Here is a 16983-nt window from a genome sequence, read left to right as displayed (position 1 = left end):
CAGGTATAGTATTTTGTGGGATAATGCAATGATGCTATTGTTGCCAGTGTTGTTTTGTTCAGGATATTCCAAATAAATTGTTTTTCTACTTTTTGTACTTGTCAGATCTTTGTATATTTTGCATCAGTACATCAATGCAAAGTGTCGCCTAGTCAGTGTATAAAACATACAATAAAACAATTATTTGGGTAATAATAATAATAATAATAATAATATATATATATATATATATATATATATATATATATATATATATATATATATATATATATATATATATATATATATATATATATATATATATATATTGATATAAGTTGACCTTAAACATTTTATATATCAAACCATAAATCCACAAGCTGTACTGAAAGAAAAACTCATTGAGATGTGACTGCCATCTACTGCTCATTTGTAAACAATGGAGGTTTATGTTTAGCAGCACCTGTCTCTAGTGCCTATTTGCTGAAACTTCAGGTCATTTGATCTATCTTTTCTTCTTGGCTATCTCCTCAGGAGATAACGAAAATACAGAATCTTTTGCATTCTAAACATAATCCAGCAAAAGCAATCCAGTGTTAGCCTAATTGCTTACCTGAGCTCGCATAATTTTCACATTTGGTAAGCAAATTGTTTGCTGTGAATTAAGTCGAGAGTACAAATCTGCCTATATATATTTCAACACCTCACAGGTGAACACAGGAGAGATACATACTGCCTCAATTTCAGATCATTACTGCCAAAACTCATGCTGACAGAGCTAGCCGAGATGACAAGGAAGGAGATCAGACACTGGTGTATCTAAGAGCAAAAAAAGATTTTTTTACAGTCCATCACATTAGATTCAGCTGTGCCATAGAGAACCCACAGGAAAGAAAAAAAAACCTCTTCAATATCCCTGCATAAAGAGAGCAAATGGAGACATTTGTTTAAATCTCCTGATATTTTTTTTTTAATTCTGAGGAAAAAGACCCCAGTAATCAGTAATCAGTAATGTGCACATATTAGCCAGGATGTCAAAGTCTACAAGACTAACCTTAAAGGAATAATTCAGACAAAAATCTAAATTTGCTGAATTTTTTTTTATTTTTCTTGTTTAAATCAGAAGAAAAACTAAACTAAACACTCCAAAACCATTTTAAACAAATATGTTGATAATTTTTGATGTCAGAGGATAACAGGGAAGGAGATGTTTTCATAAGAGGATGTGTTATTGTGGATTTTGTTTATTACAAACACAGCTTTTCACAAGACATTAAATGATGGACTGAGGTTTGTGTGGGTCATTGGGATGTTTCACCGCAAACAATCCAATGGTGGGCAAGTTATTTAATACTACATTTCTCTAAATCTGTTCTGTTGAAGAAACAACCTCAACTACTTCTAGAATGGCCCAAGTGGAAATTGTAGAGATTTAATTGTAAGTTTTTGGATGAACTATTCTTTTAGTTTACAACTCTGAGACGATACGAGAGCTCCATTAAGCTATAAACCTTTGAGCCATAAAAATCTCTTTCTATTATTCACAATACAGTATTTTAGAATCAAATTATCCTGAAGACTGAAAGCCAGAGACTATTTAGATTACCTGTAATGATGATGTTTTAAGGGAATTTAAGTTTTAGCACTTGTAGTTCCTCCCTTGACTACTTAATTAAAATGAGTTAATACTGTAGATTAAAAATGAAGATGGAGGTGGAAGGTGCTGGAGGGATGAACTGTCAAGGTATTGGCTACATATTTGCAATCTCTTGTGTTGTGATCGACAATGTGATGAACAAGCTTTTGACTTGGCCTATCATTTGGGAAACAAGTAAATAATATAGAGTGAGAAATCTTGTCAGGTGCTCTGGGAATAAGAGGTGAAAGTCTGATAAACAATAAGATTTGCCAAGGTTAAATTATTGTTTGTGGGACATTGCTTTAACTCAAATTGGGGCAGATGTAGACAAGGTTACAGCTACTCTAAAAACCCCAGATCATGGCTGTCTCTCGAAGACCTTGACTGACTTGTCAATTACTTGAGGAAGTGAGAAATAAATCCGCACAGAGACAGAATGCAGTGCGTAATGTCACTGGTGCAGAATACATCATGGGCTATTATACATCCTAGTGCTTCTTGTCCTATAATGCAATGACATTATTTCTCACTGGAGTAACACGCCAAACACAGCACTCCAAAGAATGGACATAATTGAGAAGATAACAGTATTGTTCACTGTGGACACTATATGCAGCTGGCAGAGGGGTGAACGTGTCCAGTTCAGACTCGGAGTGAGCTTGATACTAAAGTTTTCTTATTACAGCATACTATTAGATTTCTTCTAATACATTCAATTTCCACACTCCATACAACTGCAGATGGGAACTTCTTAAAAGGTGTGTTCTTACAATTCCTTCCATCTACTGGGATGTTCATCCAAAAAAAAAATAATAATAAAAATAACCTTTTACTTAAAGTATACTCATTTACTTTGTCATCATTTACTTAACCCCATGTACCTCTAAACCCACGATTTGACTTTAACTGAACACCACTGAAATAATGAATAATGTCATGGTCAAGCCTTCCAAGAAATAACCATTAACAGGGAATGACGTGTTCATACTTCAGAAAGGACACGCAATAGCCATAAAGATTAACAAAACTAAATTACTAAAAAAAGTAATCCATTCTGACATTAAATAGACAATTAAGAGAACTTCAGTAAGATTAAATAACTTAAGCTGCAAGAGCTCTGACAGAAAAAGCATGGTTATCACATTCACAGCCGTGTTAATTGTAAAACAGCAATAGGCTATAAAGTGTGTGGTATTGCTTTTATATTGCCTAATAGTTCAACACGAACTTGCATGCTGAACTGCTGGTTCTTCGTCTGTTTTGCTTCATCAATAAAAGTATCGCCAAACAAAGTCAAAGAACAACCTAAGTGCGTCTTTGAGCACCAGTAGGAGGGGTCTAGCCTATTTCCTGAAAGAATGAGTGTGTTTGGAGGAATCAGTTGACATACTATAACTCACTCATAAACAGAGCTGGATAGATTACATATAAATTGTAATCCGTTGTTGATTACAAATTACATGACAAAACTTGTTGTTAGTAACGTAATCCATTACATTACACAATTTAGGTACTATGTTCAGACAATTTTTTGACATGACATGAACATGAAGTGCATTAAACTACCTAAAGGTTTCCCAAATGGGGTTAGTAAAGGAACTGTCCGCAGGAGGTTAGTGAGTTTAATGAAAAGCTAATAATTAGCTAAATCATAATAATGTAAAAATAAATCATTTTAAAATGACATAAATCAAAATAAAAAAACGTACTAAAAAGATTCAATATTTTATTGGCTTACCTGCATGTCATTTGACTACTAACAGATACCCGTAGATATGCTTATGTGATTCTTATTTAAATATTTGAACATTTCACAGGTACTTCAGTTAAATATATTATAAAAGGGTTCAGATGACAAGAAAAAGTCTGGGAATGCTTGCATTACATGCAGCCTGAATAAGTAGTAACATGAATTTGTGTATTTTAATGTGTTTGAAATACAAAAGCCTTTCAAAGATATAGTAATTAATTGGTGAACCTATAATTCAGATAAAAAAATTATGTGTTCATCAGTAGTTGATGCAAATGGAAAACTGGAAATTATTTTTGTAAATCCAGTGGTCAAAAGGTTGGTAGCCACTTGACTAATGACAGTAGGTCATATTTTAAGCAGTAAGCTATTTTAAAAGGCATAAAAAGAGGTATTTTGGAGAATCAATAAGTTACATATAATTTATAATAATATGTAATCATACAATCAAAATAACTGTAGTCTGACGAGTAGCCTATGTTAAAATGTAATTTAATCTAACTTCAAGTAACTACAAAGCACATTCTAATCTAACTACAACTAACTAGGCACATTACTTATGATTAAGTAATGAAATAATTCAGCCAACGGAATCTTTCAAAAACACTTATTCATTCAGGAATGAAATGTCACTGTATTTGAGCAGAGCTAGTATTGTGTAATCTGGATTACGTAATCAGATTCAAAATTATTTGGTTCATTTATGAATCAGTGATTTTGAAGGAATCGGGTGACTGAGTGATTCATAAGTTCACTCAAAGAGCCTCTGACTACTGGAGAAACAAAACTGTGACTAGTAGCCTACTGTATACTGCAATGGAGAAATCAAGCATAGGAAACACTATTTGAATTTTCAGTAAAGCAGCTGCATTTGTTTGAACCTGAAGCTCCTCCGCTGCCATTATCTCTTCAGTGAAGGTCACAGAAGGAATGATGGATTTTGGCAAAGGGGGTCCTGGAGGGAAATCAAGAAAACAACTGGAGCCTGTGGAGCCATGCACCGTACACTCGATATCTGCAGGAAGAGTGAAACTTAAAAAGAAAAAGCCATTATGGTCTGCAAATTTGGCACTCAATATTAAAAATATTCCAACAAGTGATAGCTCCTGTTATATCAGGGATTTATCCCATGGGATACGCTGTATCTCAGATAAATGGAAGTTGCTTGAAATAAAGTATATTCCTGTCATGGTAATTGGAAACACAGTGCTAAATCTCTTTGTCAAACACTTCATCTCCACATTTCCTTTGCTCTTAAAAATCTCCTCTAATAACAATATGTAAAATTCTAGGATGCATGCCCATTATAGAAATTATTCCAAAAATTCAGAAGAAAGTAAGTCACATTCGCGTATATATTGTAATGACATGAGGTTGAGTAAATGACAACAACATTTTCATTTTCAGATTTATAGCAAAGGGGATTAAAATAAGTAACACCGTACTGTTTCTCTCTATCTGGTCTCCAAACATTAATAGCCTGTGTTTTTGGTAAGCTGAATCAAACAGAGGAAAACTTCATTCATCAGTTTAAGGTATGAAAAAAATAAAATAAGATTAATTTACAGGTTAGTAACATCAGGAAATCCTGAAATGTTGGGCAAAGAAAGTTAAATTCAAGTCTTGTGCATTTATTTTACACAAAGTAACCTAAACTACAATACTGTCCATGATTTTTATTAGAAGTTAATATTTCACCAATCATATTTCACATTCCACATTTTAGATTTAAGCTCACATATTCACAGTCAAATTTTCTGTGCTTTGACTCTTCATCCACCTAATGTCCTCTTCTTGTGGGCGCATAAACACATGCTCTATCGCCACCTAGTGTTTATTATGCCATTGACCATATTATGGAATTATATTTGCTTCAAAAAATTTGAATGTAACTTTATAAAACTGAACTTAACTTTTTCAGATACTATGAAAAATATGCCATTACAAAAGAAGAAAAACACAATGGAATTAGCTTATGCTTCGCAGTGTTTCGTGAAATCTGTGGCAATGTATTCAGAATCCACCATAAGTGAAAACGAATCTTTGAAAAACATTAACAAAGAATGAAGCATATTTGAAGAACCTGTTAAATTTGTGCAACTGAGTCAATTTTTTTTTTTCATTTTCATTGTATTTTTCTTCTTTTGTTATGGCATATTTTTGATAGGTTCTGAAAAAGTTACGTTCAGTTTTATAGTGTTACGTTAATTTTTTTTAAGCAAATAAAATTCCATACTATATGCAGTATTCCACATGAACTGCAATTAATTTACGGAGCCCGGTACGGAGCCCGGGAGGTAACCTGTAGGAGAAAAAAATACAACATCAAAATGTACCTTCATATTCATAATCCGTGTGCACGCTTTCACAATCTATTTCAAAAACCGAAGGTAAATTCATGGGTACAGTTTATTATACCGTGAGCATGATTTGTTAAACCGAGGGAACAGTTTAAGAATTCGTGTGTACGGTTTACAAACTGATTTTTTTCTACAGGTGACATGCTGGGCTCCGTATTAAATGGCACCTATGCCTTCTGTAAAACTCAAGCTCAAGCTCAAGCTCAAGCTTTAAAAGGAATAAATCTTTCTTTTTGCTTTGGTTTGATCTGTCTAAGTGGCACTGGAATCTTATTTGCATATCAAAGTGTGAGCAAGTGAGTTAGATTTTGAGCTAGATCTTGGAGGAAAGCACATATTGTCACACGTTTGTACCGGTTTTCCTTATTTAGTCTTCCTCCAGACTCTGGCACCTTGATTTCCGAATGACATGCAGAATTTGCTTTCATCCGAAAAAAGTACTTTGGACCACTGAGCAACAGTCCAGTGCTGCTTCTCTGTAGCTCATTTCCGGCACACACCTGTGCATGGTGGCTCTGGATGTTTCTACTCCAGACTCAGTCCACTGCTTCGCAGTTCCCCCAAGGTCTGGAATCGGTCCTTCTCCACAAACTTCCTCAGGGTCCGGTCACCTCTTCTCGTTGTGCAGCGTTTTTTGCCACACTTTTTCCTTCCCACAGACTTCCCACTGAGGTACCTTGATACAGCACTCTGGGAAAAGCCTATTAGTTCAGAAATTTCTTTCTATGTCTTACACTCTCGCTTGAGGGTGTCAATGATGGCCTTCTGGACAGCAGTCAGGTCAGCAGTCTTACCCATGATTGCGGTTTTGAGTAATGAACCAGGCTGGGAGTTTTTTTAAAGCCTCAGGAATCTTTTGCAGGTGTTTAGAGTTAATTAGTTGATTCAGATGATTAGGTTAAGAGCTCGTTTAGAGAACCTTTTCATGATATGCTAATTTTCTGAGATAGGAATTTTGGGTTTTCATGAGCTGAATGCCAAAATCATCAGTATTAAAACAATAAAAGACCTGAAATATTTCAGTTGGTGTAATGAATCTAAAATATATGAAAGTTTAATTTTTATCATTACATTATGGAAAATAATGAAATTTATCACAATATGCTAACAACACCGGATTAGCAACAGGTTGGTGGTAAGACCTGCTGGGCCTGATGCTCCTCTGCCAAGTTACTGGCTGCAGGGTCATCAGCTGGGAGCCACCCTTCACCGATGTTTCACCCCTTTAGTCCCAGAACATCTCAGGGTGGTGGGACATCTCGGTAATTTCTGGGGAGTTAGTTTTGGCTCCTAAACACCTTTGAGTTTCTATTGGTCTGTGGCAGTTTTGCAATTGTTTTTTTTTTTTGGTCGTTTCTCATTCAACGAAGGTCAAGCAAGAGAGTACAATATCTCCGGCTAGTCACTAGCAACATGAATACATTTAGTGTCAAATAATGGAGTTGGCACAGATATATCCACACCTGTTAGATCGCTCTCGGAGAGACTGTAAAGATTCAGAGAAAGCATTAATTCCTAGGAAGAAATAGCCATGAAGCAAGTACCAAATACAGGTTTCAAATAAATGTTACACCATACTGCTGCTGCTGTTCTTTCAATAAGTGAATTTAAAGGGTATACAATAAATGAAATGTCACTCAGCCGTTTCTATCTTTTTGCCCCCAAACGAAGAACGAAAAACGAACTTCATTTGAAGTATACCGGGGCCTTGACTCGGAAGGCTCTGATGCCTACCGGCTGCCATCATCCTTGCTCTTTTGTTGTATTCTGCCAGCTTCTGTAGCACGTGATCATGACTCTACCTGTAGTGACCCTGAGCCAAATCAATTTTACACCCACACAAAATATGCTGGAGGGTTCCCTGAGCTCTACTACACAAGCTGCAGATTTCTTCAGCCTCAATCCACCATACCAGGTTAACTGTGTTGGGAAGCATGTCATAAGTTGATTTAATAATGAAGCTTAACCTGGCTTGGAGAATTCTTATAGGTGAGTGATATGACAGTTTATTGTGGATGATAAAGGGCACTACAATCTGCTCACTAGTTACAGTTCTGGGGCCTCATTTAGAATCGTTGCATACGCACAAAACCTGCCCTGAAAGAGGTAGATGCCACTTTCTACGTGTGGCAGTATGTGTAAAAGGAAATACAACTATATAGGGAACTAGCCTGATTAACCAACTACGCCATCCTGGGGGCCAATTACCGGGGATTGCCCTTCACAGAAAATACTCCAGGCTCACAGGTTTGTAAAGGCGGAGTCATATAACAGTGAAGGTGTCGATTTTAACCATTATATATAAAAAAAAAAAAAAAACTTGAGACCTTTTAAAAGTGTGTTAATGCAGTTCTGATGGTAAAGGCAACATGCAACAGGCCAAAACCACGGTCCAGCAGATCCAGCAGGTGGTAGATGCTATGGATGTAAACAAAATAAGCAGACACTGTAATGACACACGAGCTGAAACTATTTTATGGCGTGGGGCTGGCGGTCCAATCCAGCAGTAGAATCGTAGGCTACAATCTCCAGTCTCCTATAATTCACAGAAACAAGATAGTAATTGCAGTAACCAAGATCTGATGACATCTAGAAACAGAGGAAGTAAAACAGTGCAGCCAGCAAGACAGGCATCCAGACAGAGGTTTAGACGAGACACAAAGCCCACTTTAACGCAACTTGCATGTTGGCCCACACCGGTAATGTGACTCACATGGCACAGAAACGGTTACATTGTTAAACACATTCACATGTAAACAGTTGATGGCATCCTGCAAAGCTCCTCAGTCCACCCTTTAAAAAAAAAAAAAACATGAAGCCTTTTATGATAAAGCAACAAACGGACAATGATGTTGGGTGCTTGAGCACCTGCCCCTTTGCCCTTTGGTTCCCAAAGTGCCCTTTTGTCAAAGCAAAATTTCCGCTAATTTTTTTTTTTTTTTTTTTTTGTCATAACGTTTCCTTTTGTGAATGCCTGTTCATGCCCAATCTAAATATTAGCACAATTTTGAATAATAATTTAGCCGTCAATAAGATGACCAACATGATGACCTTTGACCTGACGACGACGACCTTCTTATCCGACCGGGACGATTCGTCACGCCGCACGTGCATTTTTTAATTGTCAGAGGATATTTTCATTACCGCGGAAGCTGGTAAGTGGTGTTTCATTCTCAGCGAAGTGATTTTGATATGTATTTACTTATTATTATTTTACAAGAACGACGTGATGTGAGAACATGCAGATATGTTGTTTATATATATATATATATTTAATGCTTTATTAATTCGATGCCACAAGAACATGAGGTATTACATATTCACATAATCAAATTAACATTAGCTGCCAGAGAAAAGAGAGTGAGAGAGAAAAAGAGAGAGAGAAAAAAAGTTACATACATTTCAATGATTTCAGAGCATTACATGTTTTCAGTGCTTTTTTGTTTTCTGTTTGTTCCAAGAGATTTATATATAATTTGAAGTCATTTATAAAATGTACAAAATTTGGTTTACATTGAGCCCACTTTTTCTTATGTATATGGATTTTCCTAACAAAATAAACAATTGTATAATATATTGTTCTTTACTATTCAAGTTTTCATTTTCTGTATAAAAAATTACATCAAATAGTTTGAATATAGATTTAACATTCTTTTTTTTTACATTTTCCACAATTTTTTTTAATGTTCCTGGTTAAGAAGAGTCTGGTGGCTTGTTTTCATCAAACTTGTTTTCATTAAGCTTGTTTCACAGGCTGTGGCTTGTTTTCATTGCAAGAGATTGGGTTATTCATTTGCTATCAGCCAGCTTCAACTATGGATAGTGTTTGTACATTGATGTACTACAGACCTTCACCCACATCAGCTTTCACATGATAAAATCCTACAATCTTACCTTGCTTTGTAAATTTTTGTATTTACATTTTTATCTATATTTTTCTGTATTAACCTGAATTGCATGTTTTCTATTTTGTATTTAATAAATCCATTGATTTGAAATCCCTTTGACTACTTTACATTTTTTATATTTATAGACATTAGTTAAGTGGTGACTGCATTCATTTCAGATACAAAAGAACAGATTTTCCCAAAGACTTCACCTGAACACAAGAGCAAACCAAGGAACACGGAGACCAGGAGGGAGGTGGACCGGCGGAGGACCAGGGGGAGGGACGGAGGGCCAGGTCCATAGAGGGAAACAGAGAGAAAACAAAAAAAACAAGAAACAAAACACAAGACCAGGAGGGAACAGAAAGTTCAGGGACCCAGGGCCGAGCCGACAGGGCAAGTATCCAGGGTGGATCAGGTGGAACTGGAGCCATGCGGTCGAGCCCGAAGCCCACCAGGGTGGCGCAGAAAACCACCACATCCGTGCGGTCGAGCCCGAAGCCCACCAGGGTGGCGCAGAAGACCACCACATCCGTGCGGTCGAGCCCGAAGCCCACCAGGGTGGCGCAGAAAACCACCACATCCGTGCGGTCGAGACAGAAGCCCACCAGGGCAGCGCAGAAGATCAACACAGCCACGAGTGCTCAGGGAGTTCGGCTGAGACGTGGAGAGGCTCTGGTAGTTCAGCTGAGACGTGGAGAGGCTCTGGTAGATCCGTGGTGTTTTGACTGGATTCAGGAAAATCAACAGTGACTTGCCTTTGCTCATGAAGATCATTGGTGACTTGACTTGACTCCTGAGGTCTTAACTGTGGTAGTGCTTAACTCATGAGGGTTAATGGTGACTTGACCTGACTCTGGAGTGTTAATGGTGACTTGACCTGACTCTGGAGTGTAAATGGTGACCTGACCCGACTCTGGAGGGTCAACGGGAACCTGACTCGACTCTGGATGGTCAACGGGAACCTGACTCAACTCTGGAGGGTCTTGTGCAGAGGCGCTGGACCGGCGGCCACCTTGCGCTGTGGCGGTGGGCTGGCGGCCATCTTGCGGAGTTGAAAATAAGCACTCCATGACACAGACAGAGTGCAATAACAGGTGTACAATTAACTGTGATACAGGGACAAAGCTGTGGGAAAGTAGTGCCTGCGGTGAAGTGCCTATGGGGAAGTGAGAACACTAGTGGACACCCGGGGAAACACAGACCAGACACCGTGACATAGTGTGGGCTAAGTGAGGGATACCTGTGCAGGGCCAGCGCTAAGGGGCCCTTAGGCTATCTGTAAGTGGGCCCTGTAAAGAACAAAGAAAAAGAAGCAACACTGGTGGCCCACGTCGCTAGCAGAGGCAGTCTCTGAAGCCGGTATCGAGGCTTGTATCGCTTTAGAGCAGTGATGTCATTGATGACATCGAAGCCTCGCTTGGCCCGACTGGTTCAGGAAGCGGTACAAATCTTGAAAATTCATGGTCCTCTGCCTTGTTAAACACAGCCACTTTACAGTTTTAGACTAGTATTATTGCCCCTCCTGCCCATTATGAGCAAAGACTTGATTTACACACATTTTCAATTCCATAAGTTTATTACACAGTTATGTTATATTATCTATATTATATACCACTAGAAAATACACATTATATTCATAAAAATAGATGTGGAAACAGTTTTATTTTTCACCATTATTTCTAAGCCTTAACTGGCGCAAAATACAATTTATCACAGATCACATTGGGTCATCTGTAATGTATCTGCTTGTTTTACACTCTTTGGCCACCGGGTGTTAGTGTGAGCAAATGAAGCCTCAAGGAAAAGAACCCTTTTGTGAACCACTTGGCTGAAAAGTTTCAATGCTTCATGTGGCTTCATCTCACCATCACTAGTCTCCGGTGTAGGCGAGGGTAGGCCTCTGTGTCGTTGAAAACGTGTGGCTGGTCGAGCAGAGCGGTGTCCACGATCATGCTGTAAAACTGTTGTGGGAGAGAGGTAAGTTGGCTGTATATCAGGGTCATAACTTTCTCAAACCATTAGGAGTATTTTAGGGAAATAGATTGGTGTAAACTGGTTACATCAGTGTCCAAATGACTAACATGATCAGCTCGGCCAATGTGCAAACTAATCTGTCTCCAACTTCACTGCCGTGCCATATGTTTTCGATTTGAATACGTAAACAGAATTTGATTGAATTTCAGGCTGGACACACTGGTAGAGTTTTGTTGGACTGACTATGATTTTAGTACTTCAGGACTAAAATGTAATTATACAAAGTATCCACAGTTATTTTAATCTGTAATAATATTTCATAATATTACTGTTTTCACTATTTTTCTCTCTCACCACATAGCCTTGGTGAGCATGAAAAAAAAAAACTTGTGCTTTTGAATGCTTTTTTGTATATTAAAATACATACCAACATCCACCCATGTAAGGCAGGAAAATGTTTTACTGTCTCAGACTAAGACTAAGACAAACATTTAAAAAGTGTTCTTTTAAGTTTAAAAATTAAAGCTGCAATAATTCTATTTGTATACAGAAACATTAGTAAAAGAGACCTGTTTAAAGGGGGGGTGAAATGCTCGTTTTCACTCAATATCCTGTTAATCTTGAGTACCTATAGAGTAGTACTGCATCCTTCATAACTCCAAAAAGTATTTAGTTTTATTATATTCATAAGAGAAAGATAGTCTGTACCGATTTTCCCCGGAAAAACACGACCGACTGGAGGCGTGACGTGTGGGCGGAGCTAAAGAATCACGAGCGCCAGTAGGCTTTTGCCTTGAGAGCGTTTGGAAGCTGTGACTTTACCTTGAGGAAAAAACCATCATCCAAAACAAACCATGGCTAACAGTCAGATTCAGACGTTTATTTATGATACAGAATCAGATCCCGAGGCTGAAACTGAACGAGAGCAGCAGCAGAAACGACTCGCTCCGAGCGGGGCTCGAACACCGGGTCTCTGGCATGGGAGGAGACGCACTAACAAGGAGGCAGAGATATTTTAAGCAGTTTTACTCACCGCCTGCGGTTCCAACACACGATCGTGACCCTTTTTCCTTGGGATTGCATCATCCTAAAGAAATAAACGATACGCAAATCCGTCGTCAAACTGGGCCTTGTTTGTAAAACAAGCATCTTCGAAATGCAGGGAACAAACAAAAACACTTGCACAACTCTGTTGATGCTCTGTAAAATAAACTCCATCCACTGGTCCCTTAATGCTGTTTTTTCTTTGGCAATCTGTGCAGGGTTGTCTTGCCCTGGCAATCAAAAACACACTCCTTTTGTGACATTTCACGACGCTCTCACTTTGATCAGTGATTGTCTGTGCTCAGCCTCTCAGTGCTCTGCTATACGGGAGCGCGCGCTCTTCCGGCAGATGCGCCCTCAGGACCCATATAAGGAAATTCCTCTCCATCTAACGTCACACAGAGCCATACTCGAAAAAAACTTTCCGAAATTGTGACAAACTGGAACAGAAATACTCCTTCAAACGTACAACTTAATTTTTGAAACTTTGTCCATGTTTAGCATGGGAATCCAACTCTTTAACAGTGTAAAAAAACTCAGTATGCATGAAATAGCATTTCACCCCCCCCCCCCCTTTAATGTTATCAACCTTAACATATGTATTCAGTATGTACATAAGATTTCTATACAGTTTAGGCAAAGTACAAAATCAGACCAAGAATCTAAGCTCTCTGATTATTATAAAGAGAATTAACTTGATGTTCCCAGGCTGGGTAAACTGCGTTTTATCCAGTAAGAAATGTTGAAACTCTTTGCAAAAACTGGGTTATTATACAGGTAATTCATATAGGGTGAAATCATAGACACAATGGGACACTTTTAGTAGTCTCATTCTCACTGTCCTGTAATGGCCCAATTGACCTAGGTTCATCCTATCTATGGCCTCTCTCATTTACTAAAATGGGCAGCGAGGTCCCAAAGATGTAATCCCAGTGTCTGAAGTAAGGGGCGAAGTTCCCTTTAAAGTGCTGATGATGGGCCAGGTGGTGTGGCGCCCCGCCAAAGCACGGCAACAGCCGATGCATTGACCAAGGAAAGTCATATCCACAGTGATCCTCCACAGCCATCCAGGTGTTAACCAGATGGAAAAGGATTTCGCTAAAAGGGTGGCAGCCCACAAGCATGGCACTTATAAATGCAAGGGTTTGTAGAGAAAGCAGTTCAGAAATACTGGAGTCTTGAGCTGCCAGAGCAAAAGTATCCCTGTGCTGATGGTGAATGTTGTGGACGTTGTGATATAGCCAGGGAATTCTGGAAAAAATACAGACATGTGATGTAGTTATATATAATAATATGATATAAATATGAATTAAAATATTTAATACAAATAGATACATAAATTCTGCATAAATATGGGCCTTGCTAAAGTTAGAAGTTGAGGCAACAAGAGTGAGATGTGATGACATCAACAGATTATGAAAGTGATGACTGTTTTTTTTATATATGAAATTTTGAGCTGTGTACATGATATTTTATGTATGTTCCTTATATTTCTGAATCTAAATTTATAAAGTAGTTGGTATTGTTTCTAGCATATACAAGTGATGTTATTTGTAATCTGGCCAGATCCGACGTGTTTTGTCTACTCTGTCTCATAAAGAAACTAGACACTACATAACTACACACTGAACTACACCAGCAGCTGAGTAGACTCAGTAATTTCATTTTCAGGTCAGCTTTTGAAATTACCATACGATCTGCAAAAGAAACATTAAAACTCTCTGGGACAATTTTCACCAAATATTTTCTGCCCCTGGTTAATTTAAATCACTTTTGGCATTTCATAATATCTCACATATGTATGACAATATAAGCCTTTCAGAACAGAACACATGAGATTACTAATTTGTTTCATAGCAATTTCATAGCATTTGTTTGTCATTTTTTCCTTTTCATCTGGTGTTAAAGGTTTCGTTTTTGAGTTATTTTCCACCATAACTATTTTTTCTAAAATCTAATGAATGGATTATTATTATTTTTTTTTTAGATTGTATAAAAGCAATTTTATTATATTGAAATAATAAATAAAATTTAAATTTGGCTATTACATCTATTAAATTATAATACAATTTTGAATTAGTAAATTATATAATTATAATCTAAAAACACCCATAAGTATCTTTTTGTTTTAAAAAAAAGGGCCATAGGGCTTTTAAGGATGTGCTAATAATGACTCGTTAATCTTAATAAGCCCACTCTAAGAACTTATTAAAACAATATGAAATGCATTAACTGTGCTCGAAACAAATCCCTTTTCTCATAAACGTTACCCACTTCCTGTGTGTCTTCAGACGAAGACTATTTTTCACAAAATGTGAAACGTCAAATTTGATTCATAGCTTATACAATACAAAAAACATGTAGCTATCTTTCAAAGCTGTATAGCATAAAGACACAACTAAAAGGCTGTAACTGATCAAATATGTCCTATATGAGGACAGATAAGCGTTTAATTTAATAAAACTGTTTTAAAATTTTAAATTATGTCATTCAAAGTTTCATGCAATGTTTTATGTGCAATGTTGGAAGCTGCACTTTCCGAGATGCGAGATGTGTGATGCTTACTTGTGAATGGTGTAATGACAAAAGAAGAAGAGCGTATCGAATATGAGCATGCACGAGACACATTCCCTGAAGGCATGGAAACAAGAAGGTGCTTTCTCCGGTAAGTGCGTGCGTCGTACCGACAGAAACAGTGCGGTTAACGGTAAAACGCCAACAATGTATTTCCTTAAAATTAGAGTAGCACATCGAAACCACTGACGCAAGCCAACGACTTCACGGCATATCCTGTACTTATGGAGCCATCCCACGTATGGACTGAACACGTCGAGAAGCATGAAGGGAGCAGAGAAGATGAGGTGAGTTATAAAAGCTGCGCACACGCTAACGTGGGGAGACAGGAGCACATGACGTTCCGCATATATGAAGTCCCAAATCCACTGAAGAAGTGCATCGCCTCCGATAATCAGTGAGAAGAGAACAATCATCCTTGTGGAATGTTGTTTCTACATAACCGCGAATGAAGCTGCAGCAGCGACTATATCCTCCAAAAGTTTGGTCTTTTAGAGCAAACGGTGTGAAGATCACTTTCATTCTGACATGACACGGGAATTTGAACGGGAGCCACAGCATTGATGCTCTCCTCCCACAAGCACAACTTTACCAACTTAAAAGACAAAGTCACTCGATCTGTTAACCGCATATTAACATGAGCAGCATTGAATCGTGATCAAATGATGTGCTTAATAATATTATGTAAAGTAACAAGGTGTGTCTAAAATGTAAATTAGCCTATGGATTATTAAAGGGGCCATATTATGCTTTTTTTAAAGATAGCCTAATTATTTTGTTTATTTGGTGTAACAGAATATTTTGACATGCTTTAATGTAAAATATATATATATATAAATATACAGAAATGTCATAAATTGTCATAACAGCTCTCTGATAAAACTACTTGGAGGGGGGCGATATTACCAAAATTATTACCACAATATGAGACATTTTTAACCACAGTTAAGGACAAGCATTCAATTTAGTAATTAAGTCTGACATTACTCATTGAACTTAAAGCCATAACCTGTATCTCAACATCTTTGTTTAAATAACTGCTAATTAAATGTGGAAATGTTAAAACCCACATCAGACTATATTTGACAGCCGGTTATTTTACGAGTTGTATTTTCGTTAATATTTTTGAGAATTATTCACCCAATAATTAAAAATCTCTGATCATTAACTCCCGCTCAAGTTGTTCCAAACCTGTATGAATTTCTTTGTTCAGCTGAACACAAAGGAAGATATATTTGGAAGAATTTCAGTAACCAAACAAAACTTGCCCCCCATTGACCACCAAAGGCAGTTCAAGTTGTTTAGAAAGACCTTTTGCATATACTCTGTAAATTATAAAATAGTTTACATGCACAAACAGCTTACTACCTAAAGGAAAAGTAAAATCCAAAAAAGTATAATATAGGCCCATTCAATTACACTGATCTGTACATAAACTCTTTCCTTCAGTGATTCTGTTTGTTATCCACAGGTGTCATCATGACTAATGGTCATTCATTACTTTTAGAATAACCTACTTTAATTCACTACAACATTGCTTCAGTTTTACTTTCACACAACTGCTGTTTTTTTTCTGCGATTCATTTGTAACCATATATTGAATCCTTGGAATGTTTGTCATATATGCCAACTTCAACTTGTCATATATTATTTATTCTTTCAAGGTTGATACTAATATGGTGCACTAGCTTAACAATGAGACATGCAAGGATCCACATGTCTTGGTACTTGGAGACAAAGAAAATTCCTCCCAAGTTTTCAATGGAGAGGCAG

The 16983-nt window shown here is 37.4% G+C and overlaps 1 protein-coding gene across 1 annotated transcript; it reads right to left on the bottom strand.

Moving 5' to 3' along the window:
- Positions 1-13198: 13198 nt before the first annotated feature.
- Positions 13199-15914, bottom strand: LOC113049542 (cholesterol 25-hydroxylase-like protein). Its single transcript, XM_026211969.1, has 2 exons — positions 15202-15914; positions 13199-13887 (listed from the first exon to the last, which is right to left on the bottom strand). Exons 1-2 carry the CDS (start codon positions 15624-15626, stop codon positions 13509-13511), a joined length of 804 nt encoding a protein of 267 aa, XP_026067754.1. The 5' UTR covers positions 15627-15914; the 3' UTR covers positions 13199-13508.
- Between the last annotated feature and the right edge of the window lie 1069 nt (positions 15915-16983).

This window comes from Carassius auratus, chromosome 30, assembly GCF_003368295.1.
Source record: "Carassius auratus strain Wakin chromosome 30, ASM336829v1, whole genome shotgun sequence".
NCBI classification, from domain to species: domain Eukaryota; kingdom Metazoa; phylum Chordata; class Actinopteri; order Cypriniformes; family Cyprinidae; genus Carassius; species Carassius auratus.
Note: the sequence above shows the minus strand (reverse complement) of the source record. Positions and strands in the feature narration are given on the sequence as shown.